The sequence below is a fragment of the Scyliorhinus canicula genome, chromosome 5 (assembly GCF_902713615.1).
Source record: "Scyliorhinus canicula chromosome 5, sScyCan1.1, whole genome shotgun sequence".
NCBI lineage: Eukaryota > Metazoa > Chordata > Chondrichthyes > Carcharhiniformes > Scyliorhinidae > Scyliorhinus > Scyliorhinus canicula.
This window is the reverse complement of record NC_052150.1, coordinates 49,185,513-49,197,774: the sequence shown is the minus strand read 5'-3', so window position 1 is coordinate 49,197,774 and position 12,262 is coordinate 49,185,513. Positions and strand designations below refer to the sequence as shown.

At 47.0% G+C, this 12,262-nt stretch overlaps 1 protein-coding gene across 4 annotated transcripts in view; it reads right to left on the bottom strand.

The window, feature by feature from the left end:
* Nucleotides 1-12,262, bottom strand: part of si:dkeyp-120h9.1 (uncharacterized protein LOC566469 homolog) — a 121,143-nt gene that overhangs the window by 40,189 nt on the left and 68,692 nt on the right. For all 4 annotated transcript variants that reach the window (XM_038797026.1, XM_038797023.1, XM_038797025.1 and 1 more), the window contains one exon: nucleotides 2,688-2,813. In XM_038797026.1, coding sequence (XP_038652954.1) covers nucleotides 2,688-2,813 — 126 coding nt within the window. The remainder of the gene's footprint in view (nucleotides 1-2,687; nucleotides 2,814-12,262) is intronic.

Below are 12,262 nucleotides of genomic sequence, written 5' to 3'. Positions count from 1 at the left end.
ATTTAGCATGGCCAATCCACCTAACCCGCACATCTTTGGACTGTGGGAGGAAACCGGAGCACCCGGAGGAAACCCACGCACACACGGGGAGGACGTGCAGACTCCACACAGACAGTGACCCAGCCGGGAATCGAACCTGGGACCCTGGAGCTGTGAAGCATTGATGCTAACCACCATGCAACCGTGAGCCGGAGTTAGCCACGGTGTTCCCTGGAATTACCTGGCTTAAAGCGCTCGACATCGGATCTGTTTCATTTCATTTAAATTGCACCTTAAGTGTTGACACCAGGACTGAATTGTGTGAAGCTCATGTTCCCGTTGTGGTCGCTATCTCAATTCAGCACAAGTTAATGGACCAGCACTGTCCTGGCACGACTTTACAGCCAAAGAGCCCGACAACTGGAGCAGTTTTTAAGTGCTCCACTTACCACACACTGCAGCCACCGAGATGGCTGAGAAGACTTGCCCTCAGAGGTCTGCAGTCCGACGTGGACAAACAACTCCATATCGATAAGGAGTGGAAGGATACTCTCTTCTCTACCATGGGCCACAGACTCAAGCCTGCCCCCCCGAACACTGCCTGGGAGGTGGTGGCAGAGGCCGTCGGCACTGCCAACTTGAGCAGGAGGTGATCAGGAGGGGGCGGGGGTCACTGGTGAGTCCTTGATTGTAGAAGGAGGGTTTCAAAGGGTGCGGCATAGGTGTTCTCTGGTTGGGGTGAGCTCTGCTGATCCCCTGCTTCCTCTGCCTTGGGGCAGCGCTTCTGATGAGTGGCAACAGCTAGTGGGCTCCTTATTGAGCATGGTCTTTGATGATACAGCTGGGGTATGAGGGTGTTCAGTGTGGCAGCCTGGGTGGCTCCCAGATGACCAGAGGCCTTCTGAGCATTTAAAGGACACAGGCAGCACTCAGCAGTGTGAGCAGCCAGGAGCCTGTAAGTAGCACCAAAAGGATGTATTTAAAAGACAAATTGTAGTAATGGTGGTCCGAGCCTGACCATCCCGATCCCAAGTTCATGGACTTGGCAGAATCAGCCATTCCCTAGCAAGGCTGACAGTTTTAAACAGCTTTTCTCTGTTTTTTCAGACTTCTGCTCCCCCTCTGCAGCCATGCGCCTAGTGCACGTTTGTAAATACATGTAGCAATCACGTCCGGGGAGCATCAGAGAAGCGCAGAACATACTGTGTCCAACCCGCTAATCACATTTAAATGCAATTTTTGCACGTCGCTGGGAAGCACAGGGTACCAACCTTGTTATTTCCACCAGTAAAGGACTGAAGCATGGCCCCTGAATCGGAGCGGGGCTCGGAACTCGATTTTGGACTGACAACCGATTCTCCGCATGATTACGGTTCACGTCTGCGGCGTCGCGAGGTGGAGAATTTCACCCACGGTATCAGAATAAGGGACAGGACTTTTAGGACTGGGAGGAAGAGGAACTTCTACAATCAAAGAGTCGTGACTCTGGAATTCTCTGGCCCAGTGTATTGTGCTCAGCGATCGAGTACATTCAAGACTGAGATCGACATATTAAAACGGCCAAGGGATACAGCGACAGTGGAAGAAAATGGTGTTATAATCAAATGTCAGCCACGATCTAATTGAAAAGCAGAGACGGCTCCAAGAGCTGAATAGCCTCCTCCTCCTCCTATTTCTTATGCTCACATAAGGCAACGATTCTGAAACCTTTGCGATCAAAAGTGTTTTTTTAACATGGCAGGAAGAACATTTTTTTCTGAGAAACTGCTATACTTTCCAGTCTTAGAAACACATGGGTAAGTTTTGCGAGATGATACTTCCCAGCATTTGACAAGATGAGGTTCTAAATTTAGGAGACAAGTGTGGGACTGAAAAATGCAACCTGCTGCCTTGCAGATTAAGTCAAGATTTGGCTTAACCAATCAATGCCACTTAGAATAATCCGACAATTATAAAGAATCACTGAAAGATTGGGAGGATTGCCAATAAATCCCACACTCCCACTGAGCAAACCTCTGCACTAAGCCTTGCCTCTCCAAATCTATCCTTAAATATTCTGCAAAGTTCATAAACATTCAGAATCAAGGGGGAAGAAAGTGGTGGGTTTACGGTTAAACGGCCCTTTGCACATTCTCAACATATCCTTTGAAGAGGAGGATTACAAAATTCCGGTCCAAGGAAAATTCATGAATCAATAAACAGTTTGCTATGTTCGTTGAGGAAGAACAACCAACTTCCTCTTCTTCAATTAGTGCCATGGGATCTTTCACTTTCATCTAGACAAGGTGGGGAAGGAGGCCTCGATTTAATACCTCATCTGAAAAGCAGCTTTTTTTGGACAATGTAACACTGTCTCAGTATGGCACTCAAATGTCAGCCGAGATTACCTGATCCCTGGAGGGGTGCTTAAAACACAACCTTCTGACTCAGGCAAGAATCCAAGTTAAGCCAAAGTGGATCATTATGCCCAATTATGTGTTGCGAGAGGGAGAGCAGGAGAGACAGAGTGTGAGAAAGACAGAAAGACCCCTACTCACAGTACAACTTGTAATTGCAATTCTGCAATATGTGAAGAATTTCAATAACGTTGAAACCATTAGGAATATTTAATTACTTTACAAACGCAAAACCTTTGTATATTGTATTCTATACCTCAGTGAATTCCACACAATTAAAATTGTGTTACAAATCAAGTTAAATCCATTTACCTTGACAAAGCCTCACCAGCCCAGCTACGATGATAACGATTAAGGCGATCACTTTAGCAAAGGTGGACACCACCTGCAGAGTCGTTCCCCACTTCACCTTGGCACAGTTCACCAACGTCAGCAGACCTTTGGATTCAAAAGGTGTAGTTAATTATCGTACAGAAAGCTCCTTACTAGAGATCGAAAACTGATCCTATTTGCATGCTCACTCCTCAGGTCGCTGCTTCAAATATTTATTCATCTTTCTCTTAAAAAAAAAACAAGTGTCTGCCTCGGCCGCGTTAACAAACTGCTGAACAAAAATATTCCTGCAAATTTCCTCCTCACTCTCTTTGTGACTGTTTTAAATTAATGACATATTCGGGAACCCACCCTACCAAAGTCTTTGTCTAAGATAAAAGCAAATGGCTGCAATGCTGCAATCTGAAACAAAAACAGAAAACACTGGACAATCTCAGCAGGTCTGATAGCATCTGTGGAGAGAGAACGGAGCCGATGTTTTGAGTCTGTGCGACTCTTTGTCAAAAGTCTTTTGTCTATTCACTTCATCAAAACTCCTCATACATTTGAAATATCTGTCAGCTTTCACTGCTCCAGTGGAAATACTCCTTCACAAAACTTGATCCCATGTCATTTAATCACCTAATGAATCCAAAATAGATACCCTCTACAGCTTTAAAGTGTAAAACTTGCAGACAGTAGTTTAACTGTGGCCAAAAATTATTACATATAAGTTTAATGCAATCCCCACTACTTAAATTCTCCATATTTAAATCAGGCAAATAGCACTAACGCATTCTCAGAACCATTGTGAATTATAAAGCTACCTCTTCCAGCATGTTAAACACGCTGTCTATTTCAGGCAGCACCAAATGCTCAGGATGTAATTTGTAGCTTGTTAAGGCCTACCTCTAAGTAAATCACATAACAATAATCCAACCAGCTCTTATGTATGTCAACTTGGCATTTGTTGGTCATCTGCTATCGTACAGTGAAGTTCAATTTCTTTCTTGTTACTGTTATTGTTCAGATATAGGTAATCATCGCGAAAGTTACCAGCGGCAAAGTACTACAGATTAAATCAAACCACGCCTTTCCTATGTGAGATAATAATGGCCCTATGAAAGAATGTTTCATCCATTTCAAAGTTTAAATAATGTCCCAAATTTTAGATGACATACAAAATAGTTCATTGTTGGCCTTTCCAGACTCAGTACTCTTTCAATGGTATAGATATTAATTACTGTTAAATAGCCTCCCTGGCACTGAAAAATAATCATTCCAGATGTGGAATCTTTAATTATTCTTGGAGATTTTACAAATACCAATTTTTAAAAAACATTTCCTTCTAATTCCTTTCTCATGCCGAGTCTTGGTTACTTATCACCCCTGTGATCACGCACCTTTTTTGGCTCTCAGTCAATGTCTTGATTTTTAAAAAAATAATAAATTTGAAATTCTCGTCCTCAATTTCATTTGCCGCCACGGCCTCACTTCTCCCTATCTCGAATCTCCTTTAGCCTCACAACTCTCAGAGAGACTTATGCTCATTGAATGTCGGCCTCTTGGGTATTACTCCTTCAGTTGCCTCAGCTCTAGAATTCCCTTCCTTCGCCTCTCCATCTCTCCATTTCACTTTCCACCTTTAAGACACTCCTGATTTCTTAGATCAAAACTTTGGTCATCTGATCTAATACCTTATTGTGTGATTTAGCATTATATAATGCTCCTTTGAAATGCCTTGCAATGATTTATTACATAAAAGACATTATACAAGTTGTTGTGAGAGTGAATGTGTCAATTGCATTTTTTTAAAGCTATTTCCTGCAACCTCAAAGTGGACCATCTTATATTAAAGCATTGATTTTAAGTAACGGTTATTCAAAGATTTTTCTGTAGTCCCTGATCCTAATGAATTTGACAAATCTTGTTTAAAGCAATTGAAATAGATCATACATATTAACTGCATCAACGACAACCATTTTGCACGTGCTTCATTCACTCAGCAGTAGTTCTGCCTATCCTTATAAGTGTATGAAAAGGAAACTTAAAATAACGAAATAAATCTGACACCATCTTGGCCATTATATATTATCTAATTTGACAATCTTATGTTGGTTTAGTGCTATCTAGCACTCATTCCCAACATTAATGTGGCCAGCTAATTTAAAGTTATAAGAATTTCAACTTTGTATCTGTATGAACTTTCATTGATGTAAGCCTTATTTAATTTTTAAAAATGCAAGCCAAGAGAGTCAACCAGTTATTCCTTTACTTTGGATTTGCTTCCCCAATGCATGAATTAATCAGAGATCTTATCCTAATTATTTAGGAGCTCAAACTTACATTTTAAAGCAGTTTTATTGCAGTAAAACTGTCCAAGGTGCATCATAGGAGCATTATCGAGCTAGTATTGACATAATCAGAAAGACACATCAATTTAAATTGTGTTTAACTGGAGTCTGTTTTTGAAGTTATTTGCAGTGACGGGGTCCCTCTGAAATATCTCTGCAGGAAGCAATCCCATGTGGAGAAGTCATGAGTTACAATCAAACTTAACAAAATGCTCTATTTCACCTTTAATCATTTGACATTCTTATATAATGGTCCCCCCATAAAATGATATTCACATGATAGAAAAGGAATGTGAATAACAGTTCAACCAATAGCAACTGGCCAGTTATCTTAATCAGGCGTAAAATACACAAGGTGTGAACTAACAGCCACGATGCACCCAGTGTGGATCCATACAAACTGGTTAGATCACGGGAAAGGCTAAAATCGGGATCCCGCCGGCCTGTTTATGATCTAACCCAGTGTTCTTCAAACTTTTTTTCCGGGGACCCATTTTTACCAACCAGCCAACCTTCGGAACTCAACCCGGCCGTCCTTCGCGACACACACCGGCCGACCTTCGCGACCCACGCTGGCCGACCTGCACGACCCACCATTTTCTCTTATCTTGTTTGCTGCTGACAAAAATGGAGAAAATGGTTTTGGGTCCCTTTGGCCCACGTACACGCTCCTCCAATGGAACCTGTTGGATGAAGGTGAAGCCTTCTGGTGTCGGAAAGTATGGAGTCTCCATCTGTCCAAAATTCTGAATTTTTTTTCTGCAAAATTTTATCAAATAAACCGCCCCCCGAACCTGTAAAAAATAAAATAAAATGAGTAAAATAAATGAAAAAAAACTACTACAGAACTTGTGAAACAAAAAGCTGCAACCTTTTTTAAAAATAGCGGCCGCACTGCGCATGCGTGCCCGATTATTGGCGCGCAAATGCGGCCGAATTTTCTGCGCATGCGCAGCGATCATCGTGCACGCATGCGCAATGCGCCCGAATTTTTTATTTATTTTTTTAACATGTTTGCGTTATGAAAAGCCGGCTGCTGCGCGGGGATTTGCGCGATTGGGAGTGCCGTGGACAACGGCTCCGTGACCATCCCGACACCCGCCTGCGACCCACCCGCGGGTCGCGCCCCAGACTTTGAGAACACTGATGTAACCCGCTCGCTCCCGTTGGCAGGTTCCAGATCCCACCTAATGGTGAGAACCAATAATCGCTGATTAAGACCAATCTCCCTTTCGTTAACAAGATGGACCCCCAATCTCCTGGTGATCTAACTGGCTCCCCAGCGAGCGGTCACGCAGGCAACCTTCAGCACACATATTTAAAAATGTGAAGCTAGTGCATTGGCTGCTGTGGGATCGGGGGGTGGGGGGGCAATTTAGCGTGGCCAGTCCACCTAACCTGCACATCTTTGGGTTGTGGGGGTGAAACCCACGCAGACTCGGGGAGAATGTGCAAACTCCACACGGACAGTGACCCAGGGCCAGGATTCGAAACCGGGTCCTCAGCGTCGTAGTCCCAGTGCTAACCACTGCGCCACGTGCCGCCCTCGATTACATAAACTTTAAACTGGACCAAACCCATCAAGGTGCCCGGGCAGCAGGATTCTCCGCCATAACCGAGATGGTCCAGGTCCAGGAGGTAATAGATGGTAGACATGTCGCCTTGAGCGCACCGGGCAGTCCAAGAGTGTCCTTCATCAACAGGAAGGGATTCCACATCCTGAACATCCAGCTCATGTGTGACCACCACCTCCGGATATTCACATATGTGCACGCTTCCCCGGGAGTGAGCACAACAGCTACATCCTGGGCATTCGGAGATCTCCCGCGTCTTCGAAGAACATACTAGGATGACCGGTTGTATCTTGGGGGAAAAGGGCAACCCCTGAGCTCTTGGCTAATGCCACCTGTGTGGAGGGCAGAGACCCAATGCAATGAGGCTCATGTGGCCACCTGGGCTGTCACGGAGTGGTGCATTAGACTGTTTAAAATGCAGTCCCGATGGTGCTGCACTGCAGTACACCCCCCCCCCCCCCCCCCAAAGAGGGTCGCCCACTTTGTGGTGGTCTTATGTGCCCTCCACAACCTGGCACAGCAGCGGGGCGATCTGCTGGAGGTGGAGGGACATGTGGCCTAGTCTAAGGAGGAAGTGTTGGACCAGGAGGGGCTGGAGGATGAGTCCGGGGAGGATCCATGGGAGCAGCTCTGGTGGATGGAGGAAAGGAGGCAGCGGCGAGGGTCTGGCATCCTGTTACACCCGGTGACCTCGAGACGTGCCGTTGTCAGCAGGGGGTGACCAGCAGGAGAGCTGGTGACCGCCGTTATCTCCTTGTAGGGAGGCTCTGGGTCGGCCTCTGCCACTCCCTACCCGTGCTCGATGCCGTACGGCTTTGGGGATCATGTTGGGACGGAGAGGCAGCTGGAGTGAGCTCAAGTGGCCCCTGCATCACTCTAAGCGATGCCCCTCTGTGACTGGGCCATTGCTTTGGAGTACCTTGGCAATATGCACCTGTCTCTGGGACACGTTCTTCAACGACTGGGACATGCTCTGGGGCCCCTCAGCAATACCAACCTGAGACTGGGACATTTTCCATAGTGCCTCGGCAAGGTCCACCTGCCTCAGGAACATGTCCCCCAGTGACTGGGACATGCTGTCCAGGCCCTCGGCCATGTACGTCACTGACTGCGTAACACCAAACACTCATGCTGCTGTTGTCGTGCTCCAGGCTTTCCAATGTGGCCGCCATTCCAGCAGTGTTGACCTCGGTGCCACACATTGCTGGTGCCATTTCCTGTGCCCTTGACCTTTGGGATTCCTCCAATTGGCTATGGACCTGCTGCAGGATCGCTAACATAGAACATTACAGTGCAGTACAGGCCCTTCGGCCCTCGATGTTGCGCCGACCTGTGAAACCCCTCCAAAGCCCATCTACACTATTCCCTTATCGTCCATTTGTCTATCCAATGACCATTTGAATGCGTTTAGTGTTGGCGAGTCCACTACTGTTGCAGGCAGGGCATTCCACGCCCTTACTACTCTCTGAGTAAAGAACCTACCTCTGACATCTGTCCTATATCTATCTCCCCTCAATTTAAAGCTATGTCCCCTCGTGCTGGACATCACCATCCGAGTAAAAAGGCTCTCAATGTCCACCCTATCTAATCCTCTGATCATCTTGTATGCCTCAATTAAGTCACCTCTTAACCTTCTTCTCTCTAACGAAAACAGCCTCAAGTCCTTCAGCCTTTCCTCATAAGATCTTCCCTCCATACCAGGCAACATCCTTGTAAATCTCCTCTGTACCCTTTCCAATGCTTCCACGTCCTTCCTATAATGTGGCGACCAGAATTGCAGACAATACTCCAAATGCGGCTGCACCAGAGTTTTGTACAACTGCAACATGACCTCATGGCTCCGAAACTCAATTCCTCTACCAATAAAAGCTAACACACCGTACGCCTTAACAACCCTCTCAACCTGGGTGGCAACTTTCAGGGATCTATGGACATGGACACCGAGATCTCTCTGCTCATCCACACTACCAAGAATCTTACCATTAGCCCTGTACTCTGTCTTCCTGTTATTCCTTCCAAAATGAATCACCTCATACTTTTCTGCATTAAACTCCATTTACCACCTATCAGCCCAGCTCTGCAGCTTATCTATGTCCCTCTGTAACTTGTAACATCCTTCTGCACTGTCCACAACTCCACCGACTTTAGTGTCATCTGCAAATTTACTCACCCATCCTTCTACGCCCTCCTCCAGGTCGTTTATAAAAATGACAAACAGCAGTGGCCCCAAAACAGATCCTTGTGGTACACCACTAGTAACTGGACGCCAGTCAGAACATTTCCCATCAACCACCACCCTTTGTCTTCTATCAGCTAGCCTATTTCTGATCCAAATTGCTAAATCACCCTGAATCCCATGCCCCTTCTGAATCACACAGCCGCACCCCAGTGTCTGCATCAGCTCCGGATTAACCTGGTCCAGAGGCTTTGCATCTGACTGGGATGCAGCTGTTGTTCCTCCTGGGCGTTCCTGCCTCCACCTGATGTGCATCAGCAACTGTGTGGTGCTCACCAGATTGTGCTCCAGAAGCCTGTCCACTAATTTTGCCCACCGAGGTGTGTCTCTGTGTGCTGGTGGAAGGTGGGGATGACAGCTGTGAGGCCTCAATGGTGTCATCCTCGGAAATTTCCTCTGAGGATCTCGAGGGTAGGGGGCACTCCAGATGGGCCGCCTCCATTGGATGGAGGTCCGTCAGGAGAATGGACCTGTGTTCAGTGGGAGAGAGGATCGTTATGCGCGGCATGAACTCACCTGTAATAGGTCATCTGTGTCGGGACCGATGGGTTCTCACCTATGCGGTGCAGGCCAACCTCGATGTCGGTGACCACTCTGTCCTTGGTCACCCCCGTGACCTCCAGGGCCCGTTCCTCATGGGAGTTAAGGACACGGATGTTCGGCACCTCACCGCCTGATTAGCCATTTTTCCACTGATTGTGTGCCAACTTCTCCTGCAGGGACAAGGAGATGGCTTTGTGAGCCGCTGGCTTGTTGAGGGGGAGGGGGGGCAGCGACGTCAAGGGGCCAATGCCAACTCATCCATGCGGCCCGGTGGAGCTCATTGAGCTTCCTACAGCACTGGGTGGCGGTTCTCCTGGTAACATATCCTGTGCTGATGGCCACTGCCGGTGTCTCCCAGGCAGCACCGGCTAACCTGTGGCTGACCATATGAACCCTTCAGGGGAACAGTGTGTCCTGTCGCGCCTCCAACACGTATAGCAACCTGGCCCGGCGTCTCCTAGACGTGGTGCAGGTCTCCTTGGTGGCATGGCTGCATGCTGTCAGGGGTTTGCTTGGCGGGAGCAGTTTAAGAGCTGCTCCCCCTTGTTAACGGGGAGCTGCCGGGAGAGGTCCGGGACAGCCATTTCCGCCCTGAAGCCCGTGGGGCATCAGTACCAGCCCTAATTGACGGCAGATATCAGTCGTGGTCTCGCCGGGTTGGCCGTCGGGAAACACCTGGCAATTCCCGCTCGCTACCACCCTTAGTGTCCAAAAAGGTTAGGAGGGGCTATCGGGTTACAGGGATAGGGTGGAGGTGTGGGCTGAAGTAGGGTTCTCTTTCTAATGGCCAGTGCAGAACTGTTAATTCTATGAGTCTATCAACAGTATAAATCATTATTTAGAAAGGCACACATTAATCAAGGTAAACAGCATGGGGATGTATTAGATGTTTCGGAATAACACGAGTGAAGCGAAAACAAGAAGGGTCCATAAGACCATAAGACATAGGAGCAGAATTAGGCTATTCGACCCATCGGGTCTGCACCGCCATTCATAGAATTTACAGTGCAGGAGGCCATTCGGCCCATGGAAAGAGCACGTTACTTAACCCCATACCTCCACCCTATCCCCGAAACCCTGCAACCCCACATAATCTAAGGGCAATTGATCATGGCCAATCCACCTAACCTGCACATCTTTGGACTGTGGGAGGAAACCGGAGCACCCGGAGGAAACCCACGCAGACACGGGGAGAAAGTGCAGACTCCGCACAGACAGTGACCCAAACTGGGAATCGAACCTGGGACCCTGGAGCTGTGAAACAACTGTACTAACCACTGTGCTACCATGCTGCCCAATGGCTGAAGAAATCTCTTCGCATCTCAGTTTTAAAGGATCGTCCCTTCATTCTGAGGCTGTGCCCTCGGGTTCTATTTTTTGCTACTAGTGGAAACATCCTCTCCACGTCCACATCTAGGAGTCTCAGTATCCTGTTAAGTGTCAATAAGATCCCCTCTCATCCTTCTAAACTCCAACAAGTACAGACCCAGAGTCCTCAACTGCTCCTCACATGACAAGCTTTTTAAAAACAATTTGCTCATGGGACATGGGCGTTGCAGGCTGCGCCAGCATTTATAGCCCATCCTAATTGCCCTTGAGGGGGCAGTTAAGAGTCAACCACATTGCTGTGGTTCATTCCAGGGATCGTCTTGTGAACCTTGTCTGGATCCTTTCCAAGGCCAGCACATCCTTCCTTAGGTGCGGGATGCAAAACTGCTCAAAATATTCCAAATGGTGACTAACCAGAGCCTTTTACAGCCTCAGAAGTACATCCCTGCCTTTGTATTCTGGCCACCTCACATGAATGCTAACATTGCAGTTGTCTTCCTAACTGCTGACTGAATCTGCATGTTAACCTTAAGAGAATCTTGAACTAGGACTCCTAAATCCCTTTGCACTTCTGATTGCCTAAGCCTTTCCCATTTAGGAAATAGTCTCCGCGTCCATCCTCCCTACCAAAGTGCATAACCTCAATTAGGGTGGTGTGGTGTGATGCAGTCCACATGTACTTTAGCAAGATTGGCTCATTGATCAGAAATGTTAGAGACTATGGGATCCAAGTGAAAGTGGCAAGTTGGATGCAAAGGTAGTTAGCTGTATGCGTTGGTGCCTTCTTCTACCTCTTTCCTGTGTAGCATATTGTCTAGATTATCTGAGATTTGCAGAGGATTTCGCCCAACGCATATTTTCCCGAACTTCAATGAAAAGGAAAGAGAAGGACTAGAGAGGAGAAAATAGCCAGTAAGTGAAAAAGATATTCCCACTTGAGGCCATGACTCACTGAAGCTTGAAGTCCTGCGAAAACAACATCTGGTGCATAGATCGTTGTGCAAAATAACTTTGGGCTCAAGCAAGAAACAGCTCACCAGCAGCTTACAACAGCAAAATTAATTGGGTTGCCCACAAACCCTGTTGGTCCCGCTGAGAATGATTGTGGTCCAATTCAGACAGAGTCACTGTACCGTACCTAGAAACTTTTAGGGGATGCACAGCAGATTGGTTTTTTTATTGTTAATTCAGCACAGGCAGAGCAGCATGTGGCGCAGTGGTTAGCACAGGGACTACGGCGCGGAGGTCCCGGGTTCAAATCCTGGCCCTAGGTCACTATCCTTGTGGAGTTTGCACATTCTCACAATGTCTGCATGGGTTTCACCCCCACAACCCAAAGATGTGCAGGTGAATTGGCCATGCTAAATTGCCCCTTAATTGGAAAAAATAAATAATTAGGTCCTCTAAATTTGAAATAAAATTCGTCACAGGCACAGTGACTTAAGTTAAATGTTTGCTAGCTCGTGATCTCAGTGGCTGAAAGAGAGGTGGTAAAAGATAGCCCTTTATTTTTGCACTGTGGTGCATGAATTTGATCTG